At 37.1% G+C, this 26,183-nt stretch overlaps 1 protein-coding gene and 1 pseudogene across 5 annotated transcripts in view; both read left to right on the forward strand.

The window, feature by feature from the left end:
- The first annotated feature begins 816 nt into the window (after positions 1–816).
- The window catches only part of AFG1L (AFG1 like ATPase), a 205,735-nt gene continuing 180,368 nt past the window's right edge, over positions 817–26,183 (forward strand). For 3 of the 5 annotated variants that reach the window (XR_011497818.1, XR_011497819.1, XM_014839040.3), the window contains exon 1: positions 849–1,172. Coding sequence is in view for 2 of the 5 variants with exons in the window: in XM_014839040.3 (XP_014694526.1) it covers positions 1,037–1,172 (136 nt within the window). In the remaining 3 variants the exon portion in view is untranslated. Of the gene's footprint in view, positions 1,173–26,183 lie in introns of all 5 variants that reach the window. The other 2 variants (XM_014839041.3, XR_011497820.1) reach the window with 2 other exon arrangements.
- Positions 19,384–21,703, forward strand: LOC106829730 (large ribosomal subunit protein eL42-like; annotated as a pseudogene).

A 26,183-nucleotide genomic window follows, 5' to 3' on the forward strand; every position in this document is an offset into this window, starting at 1 on the left:
TGGCTTCTCCTTCCTGTAATCCAGACTTTCTTTCCTGCCTGCCTTAGCTCACTTTACTCCCTGTTCTTGGAATGTCTTCATTTCCTGTTAAAAGTAAAGCTTCTAGAAGGTCTTCCTGATTTCCCAGCCAAAGTGCTCTCCTTTCATTGATTCTCTGACACCTGGTAGAATCTGTTACTTTCTTCATCCCTCCTACTGGAATGCCAGCCTCTTCTGAACAGCAATTTGTATTCCCAATACACTTATCATAGTGACTCAAAACATTTTTTGTTTAATCAAATTAGGGCAGATCACTTAGAAATTCCTCTTTGGATACACTATCTCATGGCCACTCCATCCATTCATTGTCCATCTCAGGCCATTGGCTTTCCCATGTTATTTATAAATTCTTTCAAAACATTTGAGTGTATGCCATATTGAAAATGAATTATGCTATTCAAATACAGAAAGCAAAAGTGGTAGGAACACATTTCAGCTATTCTGCCAAAGATGAGTTGGACAAAAGATGCCAAAGATGAGTTTGGCTGGAGACAAAAAACCCTGGGGCTACCATTTAGAGAGGTGTGACGAAGTAACAACAATATTTTCTCAAAATATGAGGGCTCATTGGGTCACCTACATTTTATTTAGGTTTCGGAATCTCACTCAGTTACGCTAACCGAAAAGACTCAGAGGTGGTTACGTGACTACACGTCGTAATCATATTCCAATTCCTTGAGAATGTTTAGGGACCTTACACTGCCAGAGCTGGGCGGAGAATCGCCCTTCCTCCCAAGCCTAGAACTGCCCGCCCCGCCCCTCCCACGGCGCCGCCGCACTGCATGCTGGGAGTCGTAGTCTCGGCTGGCGCCACCCGGAAGGAAGGGCAGTGCAGTCCAACCCGCCTCCTGGGTACTAGAGGTCGCGTTCTTCCGCTGCTCTTTTTCGTTCTGTTGGCCAGAGGGTTCCGTTAGCCCGGCTGCGTTTGTCCGTGCTGCAGTCTCTCATCTGGGTTTCAATAAAGTTTTTTTCTTCCTTCCCTTGTACGGAGCTCAAGATGGCGGCCTCCTGGTCGCCCTTGGTTACCCTGCGCTTAGTACAGAGCCGGCTGAGAGGGAGATGTGTTGGGTGCGGGGCCAAGGCCGCTGCTCTCGCCCCTCCGGCCACCGTCCTTGGAAACCCCATTTGGAAAGGTCAGTGACTGTGCCTTGAGTAGGCCATGACTGCCTCTGACCGGGGAAGCCTCGGGTCAGTCACCCTCCCTCCTCAGCTGCCTTCTGCTTTCACGGTTTTCGGAGCTAAGGGCCCCTCGAGAGGACTTTCAGGCCCTTCTATTACTGTCTGCCCATGAAAGAGTCCTGAGCGCTGAGGGAGCTAGCCCAGAGTGACTTTCATTTTGAGTGTCAGAGGTCGACCCAGAGTTTGTTCCTTCCCGGTGTAGAGTTGAGACCCGGTGAGCCCAGGTGCAGGAGTGCCTGGCTTGATGGGATGCAATGTGGGGTTGGGCCCGGGGGACCCTTGCGCCTTCCGCCTGCCCAGGCTCTCCCGGGCTGGTGACCGACCGGGCACTGATCTAAAAGCCAAGCCTGGGACCTCTGCAGGCCCCTGCGGGCTCTCGGGGTTCTGGGAACCCAAGTGTACAAGCATCCTCAGATTGAGGGATAGGTTCTTCATGTTCTTTTCAAGTCACTATAGGCTTCAGGGGGGTGTATTTTATCATGGGTCTTGCTTCATTCATTCATTCATTCAAATTGTTATGTGTTCACGAATGAATGAACATATATTTTGAGTAACCAAGCCCACAGGAGTGCTAATTTTACGGCTGTATTCATATACTCCCATTAAACTGCGGGCTACTCAAAGGCAAGGACCAGGTGTCATTGTTTCCTCAGCACTTCACACAATGTTTGTTGTCTGATTGGCAGATATGTTTTTTGAATGAATGAATGACGTTTTTCTTATTGTCTCTCTCATACTTATGCTTTCCTGTTTCTCATCTCCAAGCACTCCCTCTTATACATCTTAAATGGATTCTTATTGGCTAATTTAGCTAAAATCGTATCAGACTTTCATTATTATCATCAATAGAGTTGAAATTAATGCTAGCACCATGATTAAGTCACCTTAGATTTTTCTGCAAAGTTTAGCATAATTCACTTACTATATAATGGGATATTTTGGTAACATAAGGTTTGGATCGTAATGGAAACTTTACTTTTGGAATAGGCAATAAAAGCAAATGATACAAAATTCAAAAGGTACAAGAAGGAATATGGTAAAATGTTAAGACTCGTCCATCTCTATCCCTTAGCCACTTAGTTTTCCTCTACAGAGGCAATCTCTGTTACTAGTTTCTCATGTATTCTTCCAGAGACATTCTGTGTATATAAAAACATATACATATATAAATATCTGTTTTTAAAACAATAAAAATGGTAACAGATTATACACACTGTTCTGTTCCTTTCTTTTTTTTCATTTAGTATATCTTGGAGATCATTCCATATCAATACATATAGAACTGCCTCATATTTTAAATGGTTAAAATAGAATTCCATTCTATACATGTACCATAATTTATGAAAATTAAGATTTAAGGAACGTCATCATAATAACATATAAGATTTACTGAGTGGTTATTCTGTGTCATGCACTATTCTAAGTGCTTTCTGCATACGTTATCTCATTTAATTTTCATTATCCTCATTTTGGGGATAATGAATCCAAGATTGCAGAAGTTATGTGGCTAGTTAAGTGTCAGAACTTATGGGTTCAAGTAAAGGCTATATTTGGACTTATATCTGACCATAAAGGCTATGCTGTTAACCTGTATTCATACTGCTTCCTATTCTCAAAATTTAGCCAGTTTTGGATGTGGAGATTTGATGAAAATGCAGCTAGGGTAGAGGTTGATTTGATTGTAGCTAAAGATGCTCCTTCCCCTTCTTGTTTAAACAAAAGGACAATTTAAGTTGAAATGTTATTCAGCGTTTAGAGTCTGATTTAAAAATTTGTTTTGTATCCCTTTCTTGTTTTTTTTTACTGTTTACATACGTTCATATTTTATCTCTACTTTTTCGTCTTTTCAAGTCTACTGTTTACTGCAGTGTAATGTGATAGAAGCATTGGCTTAATGTTAAACAAAAGAAGGAAATAGAGAAAGGAAAGTAATAAGGGGAAAGGAAGAGCAGGTTCTTAACTTTGTTTTTATGCCCCATCTAAGCTTTAATGCCAGCCCTGACTCCAAGACATTTTGGAAACTGGAACTATGAAAACTTTAGGGATCCTAGAATGCTGTTCATCCAAATCACCTACCTGATTGCCTAACTTTAAATTCCTTAGGAAATACAATATTGTGAATTCCATTTGGGATACATCTGTTTAAAATAGTTAGATTATTAAAAAATTGAAAGTGAAATTTGGTGTTTTAGGTAATTTAAGCATATATGGTCAATTTTGATTTCACTGCCTGTTTTCTTTTAGGTCTAAGAAAGAAACCTTCATTTAAGGTTTTCATTAATGTAACAGTTATTCAACCTTTAGGTAGTTAAAGGGAAATATTTTATTAGAAATCAGAGTGGCTGTGGTGTGGGTAGAAAATGCCTCAAAATTGGTAATTCAGTTGAAGCCTTGTATTAAGTGTGTGTGTGGCGGGGAGGGAAGTGAATGAAATCGGGTCCCAGCCCTTGAATAGCTCACAGTCTTGGAAGGGAGCTGAAATTCCAATAGCTAACGTTTATTGAACCCTTTCTATGTTCCAGGCAGTATACTAGCACTTTCTTTCTTCATAATTTAGTCTTCATTAAAAACCCTGTAAGATTATTGTTATCTCTATTTTATAGATGAATAAACAGGCGTGGGCACCTAACTGGGATTTGAACCCAGGTATTTTTGCTCCAGAACCACAAACGTAACCTCTGTGTTCTACTAGCTCCTTAACATAATAATGGACATTAATAACCCATCATCTAGGCCCATCTGAAGTGAGGGGTAGGACTACAGATGAGAAAGCAGCTCTGCTTAGGGAGAGGAAGTTTTTTTTAGTAAAAGTATAGAATTGAGCTGTACATGGCCTTTATTGGTTTATGGTCCCCCAGTGAGAATAGCTAGAGATGAAGCTGGGAAGGTGGCCTGGGATCTGGTTAAAGGAGGCTTGTGTGGGGTAAGATGTCTAGGTTCAGTGGGACGATTTTGTAGGTTTCTTAAGAAGAGAGGTGATCAATCTGGTTTAGCGTGATTATTCTTACTGCTGCCTGAAAAACAGATCAGGAATGCCTGGATGGGGGAATATTGGAAGCTGGGTGATTATTTAGGAGGAAGTTGTAGTTCAAGGGAGAGTAGTTTGTGGCCTCAATTACTGCTGTGGCAAGAGGTGGAGAGCAGGGCAGCAAGAGAGGGAATTCAGAGACACTTTGGTAGAGTTGACAGGCTTTGGGGAAGAGAAGGAAAGAAGAGTTAAGACCAATTTAGGTTTCCTAGTTTGGGTAATTTAGTGGTTTCACCATCCATCTATCAAGGGAAACAAACACACGAAAGGTCCAGAGGCATTTTAGAGGGAGATTCCATTTTCGATTTGTTAAATTTGAGGTGTTTATGACGATTCTAGGTAAATAAGTCTAATTAGTTGTAGAAAATATGGGGATCTGAGACTAAGAAAGGAAATATGAGGTGTGGAGACCCATGAGAATGGAAGAACTAGCCTGGGAATATTTGTAGGGTGAAAAGGAGAAAAGGCTGAGGGTGAGTCCTTGAGGAAAACTGACAGTTTATGAGCAGAAGAACATAAACTTGTCGGAGAGCAGGAGAGAGGTCTTAGGAAAACTAGGAGAGAAGCCAAGGAAGAGAATGTTTCTAGGTTTTCTAAAACTGAAAATTAGCTTGTCTGAAAATTCTATTTTATTTAAGCTAGACTTAGAAATTAAGTTTATTTCATAGAGGCAAGGTAATATGAGAGTCATATCTTGTGATTTCCTATTATTATAGTGTCCCTCTGTATCTCAATGTTATATTTTTAGGTGTCTCTTAAATGATGACTCATACTTACCTTTAGCTCCACAATCTATTCTTTACTACATGTGCTTAGAAGATCTTGATTAGGTATTAATATGAGGAGAACTAATCCAACTCAGCCATATGAATTGATGAATTGATATAATTTATTGGTAGTACAGATAAGTGGTTAAGAAGATGGGCTTTGGACTTTTATTATCCAATTAGATGAATACCCTTATGTGAAACTTCATATTTCTTGGATTTCCATTAACATTTATTATTATATTAGGAAAGAATATTCATGCCCACTCTTGAGGCTGATTAACTTCATGTTAATGGTTTCCTTCAATTAAAATTTTTTAAAAGCATAGCACAGCTTATTACATAGACATAGTGCCCTAGATGTAGTTCTGGGGTGGAAGGAGAGGCAGATGAAATAGGGTCAGTCCAAGAGTAGAAGTGATAGAAAGGAACTTCAGAGGTCTAGAAATGGATTATTGATCTTCTGTAGATTAGCACTGTGTTACACCTCAAGAGCTTCATTCTCTTTGTTTAAGTAAATGATGAATGTTTAAATGGGTATAACTGGGTTTTTGAATTTGTCTTTTCATGAAAAGTACCACAGAAATAATAGGTATCAAAGGTGTAGAAATAGGTAGTTCAGCCTTGGGCCCAGTGCAGTAATATGTGGTATAAATTCTCGGAGGTCCTCTAGCCTCTGCTTGAATCTATCTAACTAGATCACTCATATATTTCACTAACATGTGACTAAGATTTGTTCTAATTTCTCTCTTAAAAGCCTTTTGGATATGTCTATTCTTCTTGCTGTGTTTTGTCTTCCTTGCCTAAGGTGTTCTGTTGAGGTCCCCTTTGTATGCCTACCCTACTGGAAGTACCTGATAATTTTATCTCTGGAGTCTTTTTCATAACCTTTGTTGACTGTCTTGCTTGTCCCTTCTTACTTCTTCTCTCCATTGAGGCATTACCAGAAGTTACCTTTTCAGCACGATATCTATCCATATTCTTGACCAGGTGGCAGTTTTCAACAATTTTTAAAGCCTGAGTGTGTAATTCTTAGAGTAGTTCCTTCATAGCTTCATAATGCAGTTTACATCTTAAATGCAATTCCTGTAGATTCCATTTAAAAATTCTGATTTGTATATGTGTGAGTGTATAAAATTTAAATGAATATAACAAATAGATGTTTTTCTTTGTCGTTTGAAAGAAAATAGATCCCTTAGATCTCATTATTAGTGTATGAACAGAGTGAATATTAAGGGGTTACTCAGTATGCTAGGCCATGCCTATAATTACTTCAGAATAGCTTTATTCAGATTTTTAGGCAGTATTTTACTGATTTATTATCATGAAATTTAAAGTACTGTTTTTTCCTTTTGTAAAGTTACACACATTGGCATATTTAAGATTAGCTTCTAAAGGAAAAGAATGATAACCAGCAAGCATTTAGTTTTAATTTTCATAATTTTTCTATTTAAATCAAAAGCACCCTTTTAAAGCCCCTAAATCAGCCCTTTATAAATAAAGTAAATCATCTTGTGATACGTTCCTTGATGATGGCTTATGTTGTTTTTCTAAAGAAAGAGTTTAATTAAGATTTGATTTTCTTGTATTCTGCACTTTGTTTATTCATCACTGAATCAAACATAGGTCTCTAATGTCACTGGTAAGTCTGACTTTTTGGGTCCTTGATGACCATTGCAGTTTTCAAAAAAGCAGCTGAATATTTATCTTTTGTGTATGATTAGAACATAATAGAGCGTAAATGGGCTGCCTATGACCTTAGCATGGGCTTCTGTCATTGTAGGAGAACATTTCTGGTCAGTGGCCACTGTTTACAGTTTGTTAAAGTCAACACAAATGTACAAATAACTCATGAATAATTGTGAGCACAGTATTTGAATGGATGTTTAATAAATATGCATTAAAAATCTAATTACAATAATGAAGTTTACAGCTGAAATTTTAATCCAGCCCTTTAGAAATATTAAATGTGCTTTTCCTGATTGTGCGTTTTTCTCACAGCAGTTGGGTAAACATTTTAAACTGGAAATCTAAATTCCTTATATAGTTTTGATTTTGTTTAACTAAGTGTGTGTGCTTTTTGGCAACAATCTTCTTTCTCTTTGTGAAGAAGTGAAGCTCCTTTTATTTCATAACTGTTACTTTGAAGAATTTCCATCAGTTCTGTCTTAGGCCTGGTGAACATACGGGATCCAGACAAATGATAAAATGTGACCTGGAAAGACTAGATTGTGATTTTGGTTTCATTTTGTAGTACTGGATCAATCATTTAATTTGGTATTTCCATTTTCTCATCTGTAGAATGGGATTAATTATCCTAACTCTACCTTCCTCAAATGTCATTTACTAGGCTCAAATAAGGTATTATATAATATGAGGAAGTCCTTTGAAAACTATAGGAAATGTTATATAAATGTGAGGCTATGCCAGGAGTAATTGAAGTATTAATGCTGAAAATGCTGGGTGGTGGATTCCAGTTAGTGAATAGAAATGGGATGAACTCTATATAGAATTACTAAAACCATTTTAATTTGGGGGAGGACTCACATATATTAACAGTAGTAAAGGGGTCAGTCTGATTTCAGTGCTTTGAATTCTAGAATATGCAGTTTTGATTTTTCTGATTGTCCAAGGGCCTTCGTAGGTAACCAGGGATGGTTTTTGTTCTCCTGGATTTAACTACCTTTTCTCTGGCTGTCCTGAACACCTAAAGTTTCTTAGAAAATATGAATTACTGCTTTTGTCATCATGTTTCAAAGACAGCTGTTGAAATTTGATTTATAGTATGCAGGTAAGTCACTAAGGTAAAATATCTTAATTTAGTAAGATACTGTTTATGGATACTGTTTTCTTTTTTTTTTTCTTTTTTTTCAATTTTATTTTAAAGATTGGCACCTGAGCTAACAACTGTTGCCAACCTTTTTTTTTTTTCTAATTTATCTACCCACCCTCGTACATAGTTGTATATCTTAGTTGCAGGTCCTTCCAGTTGTGGGATGTGGGACACCACCTCAACGTGGCCTGATGAGCGGTGCCATGTCTGTGCCCAGGTTCTGAACCCTGGGCTGCGGCAGCAGAGTGCGCAACCTTAACCACTGGGCCACGGAGCCGGCCCTATGGATGCTGTTTTCAAAGGAGCTCAAGAGGCTATGAACTATTTACTGTGCAGTAAGATATAAAGATAACGTTTCATAGAACCATAGAATGTTAGAGCTGAAGAGGACCTCTGGGTCGTGTAGTCAAATGTCAGAGGGGCATGTAGTTTCTGTCTTAACCCTTTCTTTTTGAGGCATCCTATTTTTTTTTGGACAGCCCTAACTGTTAGCAAATTCTTTAAATAGGATGAAATTCAAGGTTTTCTGTAACTTCTCCCCATTCATCTTGAATCTTTCTCCAGACACAACATATATAACTCTAGTCCTCATCGGACTTATGACAGCTCTTTAAACATTATCAAGACTGATAATATCTTATTCATTTATTTACTTGTTTGTTCATTTATCAAATTATTGGGTGCTCACTTGTCCCAATTCCATTTACGACCTTTAAAACATCCTTATATTTCTCCCATTCATCCATTCATTTACTTATTCCCCAAATATTTTTTGGTGCCATCTATATGCTAGATACAGGATGCTGGGGTGTTGTTACTCTCTTCTCAATGTCGGCTGTCATTTGTCCTATCAGTCAAATCTCATGACATGGTAGAAACCATTCCCTTCTTGAGATTACAGTCTACTTTATGAATGTCACTCTGAAAATGTGTCCCCCATATCTCAATATATTCCTTTAGATATGCCTAGCAGCAGTATTACAGGTTACCTTTTCTGTTTTGTGTTGCATTAACTTTTGGTGGCCAGATCATATTCGTGTCTCACCTTTAAGACTCCTGGGGCTATTAAGATAGATCTCTTCAGTTTGTATCTGATTATTTTTTTCTATTTAAAAAATAAATTATTTTTAATTATAAAAATACTACATGTGCATAGTAGAAAGTACAGAAAGGACAAGTACTGTTAACTTTATTTTTTAAGTATGCTTATTGAAATATGTTTCATTTAGAAAGCAAATGATAAGTATAAAAGCCCACTGTATTTTGATAAATAGATCTGTGTAAGTGCAACCTAAAGCAAGAAGTAACACATTTATAGTGCCCAGAGGCTCCCATTGTGCACCTTCCAAGTCACTAGCTTTTTACTCGCAATGGTAATCAACATCTTGATTTATATTACTATTGATTTATCCATTCATCTGTTGATGGACGCCTAAGTTGTTTCCATGTCTTGGCTATTGTAAATAATGCTGCAGTGAACACGGGCGTGAAGATAGCTTTCAAGATAGTGATTTTGTTTCCTTCGGATAAATACCCAGAAGTGGAATTGCTGGATTCTATTTCTTTCATTTTTTTTTTTAAAGATTTTATTTTTCCTTCTTCTCCCCAAAGCCCCCCAGTACATAGTTGTATATATTTTTAGTTGTGAGTCCTTCTAGTTGTGGCATGTAGGATGCCGCCTCAGCATGGCTTGATGAGCGGTGCTAGGTCTGCGCTGAGGATCCAAACCTGTGAAACCCTGGGCTGCCGAAGCAGAGTGCGTGAACTTAACCACTTGGCCACGGGGCCGGCCCCTGGATTCTATTTCTTAATGAATTGTAGGAGTTCTTTATATATTTCGGATATGAGTCCTTTGAAGATACATAGATTGCAAATATTTTCTCCCACTGTGTGGCTTGCATTTTAATTTTTTTAGTGGAGTCTTTTAATGAACCTAAGTTCATTACGAACATAAGAAATCTTTGTTTACCTTAAGGTCATGAAGGTATTTTTAAATTATCTTTTAGAAGCTTTATTGTTTTACTTTTCACATTTAGATCTATGATCCATTTGGAATTAATTTTTGTGTATGATGTTAGGTTTGGGTCAAGATTCATTTTTTTGCATGTGGATTTCCAGTTGACCAAGGAACATTTTTTGAATAGAGCTCTTTTTTCCAGGCTACTGCAGTGCCACCTTTACATAAATAAAAGCGTCTATATATGTGTGGACTTCTATTTTTTACCGTTGGTCTGTTCTTGTTGCAGTATTACACTGTCTTAATTCTCTTTATATCTGGCTGCGTAAGTCCTCTAACTTCACTCTTTTTCCAGACTGACTAGACCTGAGCTGTCTGATACCATAGTCACTAGCCACATGTGGACACTGAGTACTTAAAATGTGGCCAATGTGGCTAGGGAACTAAATTTTTAATTTTATTTAATTTTAATTAACTTAAATATAAATTTTTAAAAGATACTTGATTCAGCTATTGGAAAACTTTTATTTTTAATACACTTTATTTTTTAGAGCAGTTTTAGGTTCATAGCAAAATTGAGCAGAAGGTACAGAGATTTCCCATATACCCCCTGTTCCCACACATCTATAGCCTCCCTCATTATCAACATGAGTATTCTTGGAACAACTTGGGAATGTGAATCCACTTTCCTAACTGTAGATTTTATGAAGTCTAAATACAGATTACATATTTCCAATAAAAATTTAACATCCAAATTGACACATGTTCTAAGTGTAAAAATATATACTGAACTTTGAAGACTTAGTATGAAAATGAAGACTATAAAATATCTTATTAAAATTTTAAAAATTTTGATTACATGTTGATTATAGTCCTTGATGTCAAGAACTGTGAAAGATCTAAGATTTTACCCTGCTTGCAAGGTGACGTGTTAACCTGCCATGGTTTGATGAATGTTGGCAGAAGACATGAAACTCCTGGATTTGAGACGAAGAATTTTTTTTTTGCATGGGAAGATTTACCCTAAGCTAACATCTGTTGCCAATCTTCCTCCTTTTTTCTCCTCCCCACCCCCAAAGCCCCAGTACATAGTTGTGTTTACTTAGAAGTTCTCTTGGTTCTTCTGTGTGAGCTGCCGCCACAGCATGGCCACTGACAGACAAGTGGTGTAGTTTTGCGCCCAGGAACTGAACACGGCCCCTGAAGTGGAGTGCTCTGAACTCTAACTGCTAGGCCACCAGGGCTGGCTTGAGACAAAGAATTTTATTAGTCATGGCCCAGCAGGCAACGTGAGCTTCATGTTTGCCTCAGTTCCTCTTGCCCCTCAGACCCTATGGGGTGATGCAGCAGTTGGTATAGGTGGGTGCCTGCATATTCAGTGGGTTTGTGTCATAGTTGAGGAACTCTGAGCTTAGGAAACCCTATTTTTTATAAGGGGGCTGTAAACAAACTCAGCTTTTGACCTGGAGGGGGACATTATACTGGACAGCAACAAATACTGTTGAAAAGATGATCTAGGACAAAAGCTATCTGTACCTCTACTTATAGGTGTGCAGAAATGCAAAAGACCAATGAAAAATGGTCTTCCAACAGTTGAAATGATAGTTTGTATGTGTTGGATTAAATAAAATGTTAGTAAAATTAATTTTACCTCTTTTAAAAAGCTTTAGAAAATGTAGCTATTAAAAAATTTTAAATTGTATATGTTGTTCACGTTATATTTCTTTGTACAACACTGATCTGGGCTATTCTAGGCCCTTTGCATTTCCATATAAATTTCAGAATCATTTTAGGAATTTCCTCAAAAAAATATGCTGGGATTTTTTTTTTTTAAGTGAAGTAAAATTTAGAGTGAAATCCACAAATCTTATGTGTAGTATTCAGTGAATTTTAGCAAATATATTCATCATGTTACTTGCACTCAATGAAGATATAGAATAGAGGTTGACAAACCTTTGCGGTAAAGGGCTAGAGAGTAAATATTTTACACTTTATGGGCCTTCGGATCTCTGTCACAACTTTTTCTTGCCCTTGTTGTACAAAATCATCCATAGATAATATATAAATGAATGAGCATGGCTGGGTTCCAGTAAACTTTATTTACAAAAATAGACAATGAACTGGATTTGGCCCATGGGCCATACTTTGCTGACCCCTGATATAGAACATTTCCATCACCTTGTGAAGTTTCCTCCTGCCTCTTTTAGTTATTCTTTACATCCTACAGTTGATCTTTGTTCTGATTTCTATCCCCGTAGATTTATTTTGCCATAGATTAATTTTTCTATCACAATAGATTAATTTTACCTGTTCTTTGAATTCATCTAAATGGAATTATATAATACATACTCTGTTGTGTCTGATTTCTTCCATTTTACGTTTTTCACATTAACCTATGTGATTTTATGTTTTAGCAGTTCATTTTTGTTACTGCATAGTATTCCACTGTATGAATATACCACAATTTGTTTGTCCATTCTCCTGTTGATGGACATTTGAATTCTTTCCAGCTGCTTCAATCTTGTATTAGTTATTTTGTGGATAGTTGTTTTCATTTCTCTTGGATGTATACCTAGGAGTGGAATTTCTGGTTCATATGGTAAGTGTATGTTTAACTTTATAAGAAACTGCCAAAGTGTTGTCTAAAGTGATTGTACCATTTTACACTCTCATCATTAATGTAGGAGTTTTCAGGTTGCAATACATCCTTACCAAGGCTTGAGGTTGTCAAGGTTTTATTTTTTATTTCTATTTATTTATTTATTTAAAGATTTTATTTTTCCTTTTTCTCCCCAAAGCCCCCTGGTACACAGCTGTATATTCTTAGTTGTGGATCCTTCTGGTTGTGGCATGTGGGACGCTGCCTCAGCATGGCTTGATGAGGGGTGCCATGTCCGTGCCCAGGACCCAAACCGGCGAAACGCCAGGCTGCTGAAGTGGAGCATGCGAACTTAACCACTCGGCCATGGTGCTGGCCCCTCTTTATTTATTTATTTATTTATTTATTTGCTGAGGAAGATTCACCCTGAACTAACATCTGTTGTCAATATTCCTCTTTTTGTATGTGAGCTGCCACGACAGCATGGCCACTGACAGACGAGTAGTGTAGGTCTGTGCCTGGGAACCAAACCTGTGTTGCTGAAGTGGAGTGTGCCAAACTTAACCACTAGGCCACTGGGGCTGGCCATCCCCCCAACCTTTTTGTTTTTCCTGAGGAAGATTCACCCTGAGCTAACAGCTATTGCCAATCTTCCTCTTTTTGCAGAGGAAGATTCACCCTGAGCTAACATCTCTTGCCATTCTTCCCCTATTTTGTATGTGAGCCACTGTCACAGCATGGCTATTGATAGATGAGTGGTGTATGTCCATGCCTGGGAACTGAACCTGGGCCTACTGAAGCAGAGTATGCTGAACTTGACCATTAGGGCACCGGGGCTGGCCCTGTCAAGGTTTTAAATTTTAGCCATTCCAGTGAGTGTGAAATGATATCTTATTGCGGTTTACATTTGAATCTACTTAATGACCAAAGATGTTGAGCAGTTTTCATGTGCTTATTGACCATTTGTTTATCTTCTTTTGTTAAGTATATGTTCACCTCTTTTGGCCCTTTTTAAATTGGGTTGTCTATCTTATTTGTAGATGTTCTTTATATATACTGGATACAAGTTTGTTGTCATATGTATGTTTTGGGAAAGTTGTTTTCTTGCTGGAATTTTTTTTAATTGAAAAAGTTATTATTAAGATATAATTTACCTTCCATAAAATCCACCCTGTTAAAATGTACAATTCAGTGGTATTTAGTATGTTCACAAAATTGTGCAGCCATCACCACTATCTAATTCCATAACACTTTTATCACTCCAAAAAAGACACCCGATACTCGTTAGCGTCACTACCCATTTCCCTCCTTCTTCTCTCCCCCCACCACCCAATTGCCCCCAACCCTTGGCAACCACTAATTTACTTTCTGTCTCTGGATTTGCATATTCTTGACATTTCATAGAAAAGGAACCCTACAATATGTAGTGTTTTGTGTTGGCTTCTTAGCGTTATGTTGAGGTTTATCCAAGTTGTAATATTTATCATTCCTTATTATAGCTGAATAATATTCCATTGTATGGATGAATATACTATGTTTTGTTTGTTCATTCATTCATCAGTTGATGGACATTTGGCTTATTTCCACTTTTTGGCCATTATGAATAGTGCTGCACACTATTTGTGTACAAGTATTTGTGTGGACATGTATTTTCATTTCTCTTGGCTATATACCTAGGAGTAGAATTGCTGGGTCATGTGGTAACTCTGTTTAACTTCTTGAGGAACTGTTACTGTTTTCCAAAGCATCCGCACTATTTTACATTTCCACCAGCAATATATGAGGGTTCTAATTTTGCCACATCCTCTCCAACACTCAGTATTGTCTTTTTGATCATCACTATCCTAGTGGGTGTGAAGTGCTATCTCATTGTGGTTTTGATTTCTATTTCCCTAATGACTAATGATATTGAACATCTTTTCATGTGCTTATTGACCATTCATGTATCTTCTTTGGAGAGATGTCTATTTAAATCCTTTACCCATTAAAAAATTGGGTTATCTTTTTATTGTTGAGTTGTAAGACTTCTTTATATATTCTGAAGTCAAGTTCCTTATCAGATATGTGATTTGCAAATATTTTCTCCCATTACGTGGGTTGTATTTTCACTTTCTTGATAATATCCTTTGATATACAAAAGTGTTAATTTTGATGAAGTCTGATTTATTTATTTTTTCTTTGGTTGCTTTTGCTTTTGATGTCATATCTAAGAAATCATTGCCTAATTCAAGGTCATGATGATTTACAATTATGTTTTCTTTTAAGCGTTTTATAGCTTTAGCTCTTACATTTAGGTTTTTGATCTGTTCCTACTGGGATTTAATTATGATTCATTAAGTCTGAGTTTCACAGGTGATTGTGATGTCCAGACAGGTTTGGGCTTTGAAAGTCCACACCTGTTAAAAGAGTAGATCAGGTGGCAAACGTTTTCTGTAAAGGGCCAAATAATAAATGTTTTTGGCCTTGCAGCCCATATGTCTCTGTCGCTCTGGTATTGTAGTGTGAAAACAGCCACAGACAATACGCAAACTAATGGGCATGACTGATTTGACCTACATGCTATAGTTTGCAGACCTCTGGACTAAATAAATGTTCATGTCTACTTTCTTTTTTTGGTTTTAATTTTTTTTATGTATTTACTTTTTCAAACCATCTCGAAATTATTTTGGTATGTAGTATGAGGGAATAATTTAAATTAATTTTTCTATTGTCTTCCAGTTGTCCAAATGTCACTTGTTAAATAATCTATTGCCTCCCATTGCTTAATTCATTTATTTAGCAAATATTTCTTGTGCACCTATCATATGCCAGGCATTGTAGGTGCTCGGTATTATTACCTGCCATCAAGTCGGCTCCTGCTCCTGGTGACCCTGTGAATGAGTGACGTCCACAATGTCCTGTCCTCAACAGCCCTGCTCACCTTCTGTAGATTCATGACTATGGCTTCCTTTATGGAGTCAATCCATCTCATGTTTGGTCTGCCTCTTTTGCTGTTGCCTTCTACTTTTCCCAGCTTTAATGTCTTTTCCAGAGAATCCTGTCTTCTCCTGATGTGTCTAAAGTAGGACAGCCTCAGCTTTGTAATTTTTGCTACCAACAATAGTTCAGCCTTAAGTTGCTCTAGGACCCACTTGTTCATTTTTCTGGCAGTCCAGGGTATATGTAGAACTTTCCTCCAACACCGTATTTCGAATGAATCAATTTTATTCCTGTTAGCCTTCTTCACTGTCCAGCTTTCGAACTCATACATAATACTTGGGAATACGAGGGTGTAGATAATCTTGGCCTTAGTCTCCAAAGACATTTCCTTACAGTTAATGATCTTTCCTAATTCTTTCTTTGCTGCCCTTCCAAGTCTCAGTCTTCTCTTGATTTCTTGGCTGCAGTCTTTATTTAAATTGATGACTGAACCAAGGTAGACAATTTCAGTGTCTTAATTGTCTATGTTAAAGTTATGTAGTTCTTCTGTAGTCATGATTTTTGTCTTCTTGATGTTGAAATGCAGTCCTGCTTTGGCACTTGGTGCTAGGTAGACAGTGAATTAAACAGGCGTGGTACCTTTCCTCTTGCAGCTTGCAGTCTAGTTGAGAGGAATAGACATAAAATGAATAACAAATGTGTAATTACAAGTTGGATGATAAAAAGAAAAGTATGGTGATAAGATTTGGTATTCTTCCCTCTTTTATTACATATTAAATTATTCCATAAACTTCTTTTTGGAATGTCTATTCATTGATCTTTTGATTATAGTGTTTTATATTTATTTTCACATCTGGTAGGCAAGATCCCCCTTGTTTGCTTCTTCATGATTTTCTAAGAATTTCGGCTTAGGATTTTGGTGGAACTGTATTTAATCTCCAAATTAGTTTGTGAAGAATTGGCAATGTTATAATGTTGTGCTTTTCTTTCCAATAGTATTGTGTGTCTGTTTTTTTCAAATTTTCACTGACACCTTTGAGAAAGATTTTATTTTTTTATATAGTTCTTATAAATTGATTGTTAATATCCTTTATTCTAGACTTTTTATTGTAATTGGGATCCTTTTTTTTAAATTGTATTTTCCAACTGGTTATTTTTAGTACGTTAGAAAGATAAAGCTGTGGAAATATTTTTCCAGTATCCTTCTTTGCTTAAGATGGGGTATAATCAAGCCACTGCATTCTTTGAAACTCATCAATGGCTGCCTTTTGCCTTCAGGATGAAATTCACATGGTTTATCATTGCAGGGCCCTGTGTCACCTGGTTCCTTTATACTTCTCTGGTAGCAGCTCTCTGCCTTCCACTTTATATCTCAGCCATACTGAGCTTGTTTCATTTTCTTTAGTGTGCCACACTCTTGTGTTTTGGAGCCTTCTCTCAGGCTAATGCATCTGCTTCCCTTCCTTCCATCTTTCCCTGGCTAACTTCTGTTTGTCCTTTGCTCTCAACTGAAACATCATTTCCTCTGAGTACCCTTCCTTAAGTCCCTTACCTAGGTTACTAGCTTTGGTTCTGTGATCTTCTAGCATCCTCTTCTTCCCTTTACTACATACCACACTTTATTAAAGTTGTTTATCCACTTGTTTGTATCTCCCCTAGTGCCCTGTCAGTATTTTGAGTGCAGTTACACTGTCTGTCTAGCTCAGCACTGGTCGTATTTGAATTTTTTAGCACAGAGCTATGCGTTTTATAGATGTTTTATTATTATTTCTTAAAATATTTGTTGCTTATTGAATTCTTCTATTTAATAGATTTTCAGTTGATTCTTTTAAGTATAATTAAGTGTTTGAAAGTAAAATGCACCTTAGTTAAATTTTATGTTGGTAGTTTCATCCAGTTTTTCTGGCACGTCAGCATCAACTTGAATCATGATGTGACCTGGCACTGATTTGTCTCCCAACTATGTGTCATCTTCATATTTGAGGGCTAGGTCATTATGTGTTTGTTTAGGGCCAAATATATTAATATTTTTTCTCAAAGCTCAAAAAGGTGTACATAAATCTAGTTTGTCAAAATTCTTAAAAGCTAACTGTGAAATATAAGGCTTTTTGGTTTATATGGAGAGGAATTTCTTTCCTCTAACATTTCAACTTTGGGCTTTTAATAGAAAAAACCGCTGCAGCTGGTGGGGTTTGGAAGCGTGTTGTTAGCAGAGGCAGGTTGACTCCAGGGTGCAGGCAGGGCAGAGCTCTAGCAGGGCCTGAGGAGGATGGAGCCCCAGGAGGAGCAGGTTGTTGGTTGCTGCCGGAGGCTTGAGTACTTCAAATTCGAGGGCCTAAGAGAGGTTTGTGTTTTGATTTTCTGTTGCCTGGTTACGACAAATAGGAGCGCAGCCTTCACTTGTCTGTAATATTATGGTGGTTTTAATGAGGGCAACATCCTGGTGGTTTTGGGTCACTTAGCTTCAGATCCTGTCTTGGTCATTCACTTAAGTTTCCTAACTTTTAAGGTATTTTAGCTTCTTCGTTTGTGAGGAGTAACAATATCTACCTCAGATTTTTTGGAGAAGTAAGAAAATATATAGAAAGTGCTGTGTGCTAGGTACGTAGTAGGCACTTATTAGTGTTAGTTTTCTTTTTCTTTACCTTTCGGGATTCTGTCGCATATGAATTTTCAAGTGAATCCAAGTTTTTCAAAGAAAACCTTAGGTTGTTAACATAAAGCATATAGCTTTTCTGGGTTACATAAATACCTCTTGCAGTCAGTTGATTTTTTATAACTTCCTTAATTCTACTGAAGTAAACACACATAATGCCTTGAAATAGTTAGATTCATCACAGATTACATAGAATATTTCTGGACATACAACTATCTAGGAAGGAATAATGCAAAAAGATAGTTTTCTTTACCTTGGAAACTCTAAATTTGTGTGGTCATGTGTCATCTTGCATATCTTCAATTCTTTCCTCTAATCATAGGATAGTTTTGAGCTGAGAAATTCTTACAGAATGTTTTTGAGCTGAACCCAACTTTACTGACAAGTTGTATGTAAAATGCACGTTAAACCACATCTTTACTGATTTTGAGTGTGACCTTGGAGATGCATTCTCAAAAAATATTTAACCTCAGATATTAAAACAAAAAGCCTTAAAGATGAAGCAAACCATTAAAATAACATTTCTGAAAGGGAAAATGCTTACTTTCTATTGAAACAATTTGGTCCACCATTTTGCTTAAGTCTCTAAAGAATATCTCTAAGATATTCTTAACTATCTACCTTTGTGTAGAATTAGAAATCCATTCCAATTTAGAGTACCAAAGAACACAAAGGCCACATATCCCCTTTGCTATTATCACTCAGCTCTATGGAAACAGTGTCAATACAATTAAGCATCTTGATATGTGCATTAGTCAGAGTTCTCCAGAGAGACAGAACCAATAGGATGTATATATGTTTAGAAAGAGATTTATTATAAGTAATGGCTCACACAAGTATGGAGGCTGACAAGTCCCAAGATCTGCAGTCAGCAAGCTGGAGACCCAGAGACCCAGGAGAGTGTGTGGTGTAGTTTTGGTCTGAGTCTGAAGGCCTGAGAACCAGGAGAGCCAATAGTGTAGTTCTAGTCCAAAGACTGGCAGGCTCAAGACCCAGGGAGAGCAATATGCTTTACTCAGTCTACTGATTCAAATGTTAATCTCATCCAGAAATACCCTTACAGACACAGCCAGAATAATGTTTGACCAAATGTATGGGCACCTCGAGGCCCAGTCAAGTTGACACATAAAATTAATCATCACAACATATGTCAAGATTTATTGCCCTCTATGTGTCAACAGCATTTCTCTTCATGTTCTTAAGATACTTGCAGTAGTCTAGGTATCCTGATTTCTCAGGTAAAAGTATAAAGGCAGAAAGGAATGAGTTCCTGTCCTGGTCTTCTTTTGAAGAGCAGTCGGGGGAACTTTGGCAGAAGCTGACTTCCCCTTAGCATCATTGGCTAGGATGGTGATCACATGCCCAGTCTGCCATAGAAAATGGTCTTACTATGACTGAGAGTTGAAATGGTGGAGTTAGAAGATGAATCTAGAGAATATGACTGCAGAGCCCGTGTTCCTTCCACTGTAACGTCCTGCCTCCCTGCTGTATCTATAGGTACAGATGCTGGCTCTGCCACTACCTGTCTATGGGAACATGGACAGGTTACTTACTTAGCCCCTCTATGCCTCAGTTTCTTCATCTTTAAAGTAAGGATAATATCAGTACCTACCTCATAGGGTGGTTGTGAAGATTAAATGAATTAATGTTTGTAAAATACTTAGAAAAGCACCTGGCACTGAGTAAGTACTCAGTAAAGGTTAGTAATTATTGTTGCTGTTGTTATTATCTACATGATCCTGGCTAATTTTGTACTGCAATGCTAACTCTCGGGTCCAAATCACAGACATCTCTGAACTGGACTATTGTTATAATTTCCTAACTAGTCTCTCTGCTTCTACTTTACGTTCCTACCATCTTATTTTCTACTAACAGAATAGTCTTTCAAAAAACAAATCAAATAGTGTCACACCCCTGATTAAAGCCTTCTACCTACTCTTAATCCTACTTATAAAATCCACACTATTTACCATGGCTTACAAGAGCCTGCATGATCTGGTTCTTGCTCTCCTTTCCAGCTTCATCTTGTAACACAATCCACCTTGTTCTTTGAAATCCGCCACATAAACTTCCTTTCTCTTCCTGGAAAATGCGAAGGCTGCTTCCATTTTCGCTTTAGGATTTTGCCCCAGCCCTTCCCTCTGCCGGGGACGATGTTCTCCTAGCTCTCCCTCAGGGCTGACTCCTCTTAGCGTCCAGATGTCAACTTGAATGTCACTTCCACGGGATGGCTTTTCCTCATAATCTGTAGGAGTTCTCAGTCATTGCCTGGCATAGTGCTTCTCAAACTTCAGTGTGCATGTGAAACACCTAGATATTTTGTTAAAAATGCAAATTTTGATTCAGACCCCTGGGGTGGGGCCTGAGATTCTGTATTTCTGTTGAGCTCCCTGGGGATGCCCACACTGTTAGTCAGAAGCCTTAGGATATCACTCTTTTTTATTTTCATCAGTGTACTGATCACTACCTGATCCTTTCTGCTTCTTTATTTAATTTTTTGTCTGTCTTCCCTTTTGATTTCACTTTTGACTGGGGTGAAGTCTCCACAAGGAAAGGAATTTGTTTTTAGTGTTTTTTCACCACTGTCAAGAATAATACCTGAAATATAGTTGATTCTCAACAAGCATGAGTGAACGAATGAACAAATTTATCTATGGCTTTTTAAAATTATTTGTATAACAGGATTATTGTGAGGAGTAGTAAAAATAATCATGTTACTTAACCTGGTCCCTGGCACACAAATGCTCAATAAACATGAGCTGCTATTAATAGACTTTCCTTCTAAAACTCTTAAGTTTTGACAATTATTTTTAAAACAGTGGTTCTTAACCAGTTTTGTTCACAAACTTGTTCGAAAATCTGAAGGAGGCTTTAGTATGTTTAGAGATCTTGCCTCAGAGAAAATACACAAATACGCCCACACCCACACACAGTTTTCTTCTAATTTCAAAAGGCTTCCAGGTTCCCCACCGCCCTCAGTCCCTAACGGACTCTAATTTAAGACCTTGTTCAAGAAAACTGATGTGTATATAACAATTCTTGTTAGTGCTATTAGCGACAGTTTGCCTTTTTCTAATTCCTTTTATAACTGTGCTGTTGAGTTGTCTCCTCTTTCTGCATCGTAGGCTACCATGCGCCATTAAGAAGAGCAGAATTGCGGTTTATTATATTATATATTAATGTAGTGAGATTAGTTAAGTGGAGCATATTAGCAAGACTGCAGAACTTCAGAAGAATCTTTTTGTTCCAAACTTCTGTCTTCAGAGGAAAACTTAAAAATTGGGGGAAATCGCTACTTTCCCTGTTGATATTGCCTCCCACAAACAAATCTAGTGAACATTCCTAAAACCTGCCAGACTTCCTATAAGAAGTGTGGCAAGCACTAAACGCAAAAAGTGACACAGGACAAGAAGGGCAGGGATTCTCTGTATGTTCAGGGAAAGCAGCCTTATGACAGGAAGCAGAGAGGCTGTGGTGGACAGACTAAGCTGATTTTCCAGAAAAAGGCTAAAAGTACAAAGACGTTTGTCCTGAAACTTGAGTGCATTGAGCCCAACTGCACATCTAGAGAATGGTGACCGATAGGACATGGAGGCGTTTTTGAACTGGGAGGAGATAAGAAGAGAAAGGGTCAAGTGACCCAGTTCTAAGCCTTACATTTTGTTTTCTTATGAAGACAATGAAATCTTGAGATTATGTTCACCTCAAAAAAAAGAAAATATGGGGAGTAATGGAAATAATCACAAATACACTCAAAGCCTGCGGAAATTCATTTTTTTTTCCTGGGAGAAAAAATTAATTGTTAAAATAGTATCTAGGAAGTTATAATAGATTATTCAGATTCTAGGACATTATGATATTGACTAAATTTTACAGCAAATGGGCTGTAAGCTTAGTTTACAAAACTTAGTTTAGGAGAAAGTGGTGAAATAAGGTACAAAATTGAGGTATCAGAACAGCGCAGACTTTCCGGGCCTCTAAAATCTTCCTGTTATGTTTGTAGATTAGTGTGTGGATCTTGAGAATGGCATTTTCCCACTGTCCATTTGGAGTACAATAAGACAAATTAATACAAATCAAAATAATATGGCAGTAGCATCACATAATTTGTGTACACTGATGTAGTAACAGATTTAATTTAGTGCAGCTTTTGAGAAGTCTTTTGTGTTTCAATTTATACAGCTGCTATCCAGGCCTAAGCTGGCCAATCTCTCAGCCTTGAGTGTCTTGCCTGACTGATTCTCTTTCTCTCTCTTTTTTTTAAAGGACTTTATTTATTTTTTAAGAGCAGTTTTAGGTTCACAGCAAAATTGAGAGGAAGGTACAGACATTTCCCATATACCTCCTACCCCTACACATGCATAGACTCCCCCATTATCAACATCTCCCGTCAGAGTGGTACATTTGTTACAATTGATGAACCTGCATTGACACATCATAATCACCCAAAGTCCATAGTTGACATTGGGGTTCACTCTTGGTGAAGTACATTCTGTGGGTTTGGACAAATGTATAATGACATGTATCCATCATTATAGTATCATACAAAGTATTATCACTACCCTAAAAATCCTCTGTGCTCTGCCTATTCAACCCTCGTCTTTACCTCCCCCGACTTTGTCTACTACTTATCTTTTTACTGTCTCCTTGGTTTTACCTTTTCCAGAATGTCATATAGTTAGAATATATGACCTTACAGAATATAGCTTTTTCAAATGGGCTATTTCATTTAGTTATATGCATTTAAGTTTTGTCCTCGTGTTTTCATGGGTTGGTAGCTCATTTCTTTTTAGCACTGAATAGTATTCCATTGTCTGGATGTACCAGTTTATTTATCTGCTCACCTACTGAAGGGTATCTTGGTTGCTTCCAAGTTTTGGCAGTTATGAACAAAGCTGCTATAAACATCCATGTGCACGGTTTTGTGTAGATGTAATTTTTCAGCTCCTTTGGGTAAATACCAAGGACCATGATTGCTGGATCATATAGTAAGAGTATCTTTAGTTTTATAAGAAACTGCCAAACTGTTTTCTAAAGTGGCTCTACCATTTTGCATTCTCACTAGGAATGAATGAGAGTTCCTGTTGCTCCACATCCTGGCTAGCATTTGTCAGTGTTCTGGATTTTGGCCATTCTAATAGGTGTGTAGTGGTATCTCATTGTTGTTTTAATTTGCATTTCCCTGGAGACATATGACGTGGAGATCTTTTCATATGCTTCTTTGCCATCTGAATATCTTCTTTGGTGAGGTGTCTGCTAAAGTCTTTAGTACATTTTTCAATTGGATTGTTTGTTTTCTTGTTGTGAGTTTTAAGAGTTCTTTGTGTATTTTGGATAATAGGTGGGTCTTTTGCAAATATTTTCTCCCAGTCTGTGGGTTGTCTTTTGTGAGACCATGGTGTTGTCTTTTGCAGAACAGAAATCTTTAACTTTAATTTTTATTTATATATTTATTTAATTTTAAAATCTTTAATTTTAATGAAGTCCTGCTTATCAATTATTTCTTTCATGGTTTGTGCCTTTGATATTGTATCTAAAAAGTCATCACTATGCCCAAGGTTTTTCCTATGTTATCTTCTAGGAGTTTTATAGTTTTGTGTTTTACATTTAGGTCTGTGATTCATTTTGAGTTAATTTTTGTGAAGGGTGTAAGTTCTGTGTCTAGATTCATGTTTTGCATGTGGATGTCCATTTGTTCCAGTACCATTTGTTGAAAAGACTATCTTTGCTCAACTATCTTGCCTTTGCTTCTTTGTCAAAGATCAGTTGGCAGTATTTATTGGGTCTATTTCTGGGCTCGCTATTCTGTTCCATTGATCTAATTGTCTATTCTTTTGCCAATACCCCATTATCTTGATTATTGTAGCTTTATAGTAGGTGTTGCAGTTGGATAGTGTCAATCCTCCAATTTTTTTCTTCTCTTTTAATATTATGTTGAATATTCTAGTTGTTTTGGCTCTCCATTTAAACTTTAGAATTATTTTGTCAATATCCACAGAATAACTTGCTAGGATTTTGATTGAGATTGCATTGAATCTATAGATCAAGTTGGGAAGAACTGACATGTTGACAATATTGAGCCTTCCTATTTATGAACATGGAATATTTCTCCATTTTTAAGTTCTTCTTTGATTTTGTTCATCAGAGTTTTGTAGTTTTCTTTATATAGATCTTTTACATATTTTTTAGATTTATACCTAAGTGTTTCACTTTTTGAGGTGCTGATGTAAATGGTATTGTGTTTTTAATTTCAAATTCTACTTGATCATTGCAGGTATATATGAAAGTGATTGACTTTTATATGTTAACCTTATATCCTGCAATCTTGCTATAATTGCTTATTAGTTCTAGGAGTTATTTTGTTGATTCTTTGGGATTTTCTACATTGACAATCATGTCACCTGTGAACAAGGAGTTTTACTTCTTCCTTCCCAATATGTGTACCTTTTATTCCCTTTTCTTGTCTTATTGCATTAGCTAGGACTTCTAGTATGGTGTTGACAAGGAGTGATGAGAGGGACATCCTTGCCTTGTTCCTGATCTTAGTGGGAAAGATTCTACTTTCTCACCATTAAGTGTAATGTTAGTGTAGGTTTTTTGTAGATATGCTTTATCAAGGTGAGGAAGTTCCCCCTATTCCTAGTTTACTGAGGGTTTTTTTTTTTTTATCATGAACAGGTGTTGGGTTTTTTTTCAAATGCTTTTTCTGCATCTATTGAAATGATCATGTGATTTTTCTTCTTTATCCTGGTGATGGAATGAATTAAATTAATTGATTTTTGAATGTTGAGCCAGCTTTGCATTCCTGAGATAAGTCTCACTTTTTAATATTTATTATATATATATATGTTTTATATTATTCTTTTTATACATTGTTGGATTTGATTTGCTAGTATTTTGTTGGAGCTTTTTACATCTATGTTCATGATGGATATTGGTCTGCAGTTTTCTTGTAATGTCTTTGTCTGATTTTGGTATTAGGGTAGTATTGGCTTCACAGAATGAGCTAGGAAGTACTCCTTCTGCTTCTATATATAATTTTATACTTATAATTATAAATTATATTTTATAGTTTTAAATTTAGCGTATAATTTATACTACGTATATATAGTAAAAATACCAGAGTGCATCAAGCATAGAAACATCCTTTTTTCTTACTTTTTAATACTTTCGCTAAACCTCTTATTATATCGTGAAGCTTATTTTTCAGTTAAATATATGTGTGTATGTATATTGGGTCATGATACAAAAAGAGGGTCCAAAAATTTGAAAGCCACTGATTAGAGGACAAGTGAAGGCATTAATAGTCCTTGACGGAATAAGAAATAGCTCTTAAGCTGTAACCTAAGGAGAGAGAAAAGGATGGAGATAAATACAGGTGAGTTGGAATTCTAGTGGTAAGGAGCTGAGGAACCTTGAAGCATGGGTGAGATTCTGTAGAGAAAATTAGGCTGGCAGACAGCTGGAGGAGGATGATGTCCAGTGAGGGAATCTGTATGAACAAAGGATGACTATGAAATGAAAGAATGGAAAATGTTTGAGACGTGGTAAGCAATCCAATCTGACAAGAAGGCAACCCACATTATAGAATCTACCTTTGCATTTTCCATTTGACCAAACTTCCTAACATTTCTGCTATTACCTATCCTAATTTGGGCTTTTATTGTTTCTCATTTAGAATACCTTCTTAACCAGTTTCTCTGTACCCAAATTCATTTTGCTTGCTATTGCCAGTTAATCTTGATACATTACTGCTGCAATTTTTGTCCCTCCACCCCCACTTAAAAAAAAAAAAACTTTGATATTCTCAATTACCCATTACATATGGTAGGTGCTCAATCATTTCTTGTATCAATGGATACCTTTTGGAGAGTAGATGGAAAGTAGTCTTGAAATGCAGGCTGGGACCCTATTATGGATTGCTTGAATCCCAGAATGAAGATACTATCTGTGTTGGGGATCCCCGAGACTACCCCCAGGTGTAGTAATTTGCTAGGAGGACTCACAGCACTCAGCATATAGTTGTAATCACAGCTATGATTTATTACAGTGAGAGGATACAAAGTACAATCAGCAAAGGTAAAGGCATGTGGGGTGAAAAATTAGATACAAGCTTCTAAGAGTCTTCTCCCAGTGAGTCACACTGAACATGGGTAATTCTTCCAGCAATGAACTGTGACAAGAGGTGTGAAATGTTGTCTACCAG

Source organism: Equus asinus, chromosome 24, assembly GCF_041296235.1.
Source record: "Equus asinus isolate D_3611 breed Donkey chromosome 24, EquAss-T2T_v2, whole genome shotgun sequence".
Classification (NCBI taxonomy): domain Eukaryota; kingdom Metazoa; phylum Chordata; class Mammalia; order Perissodactyla; family Equidae; genus Equus; species Equus asinus.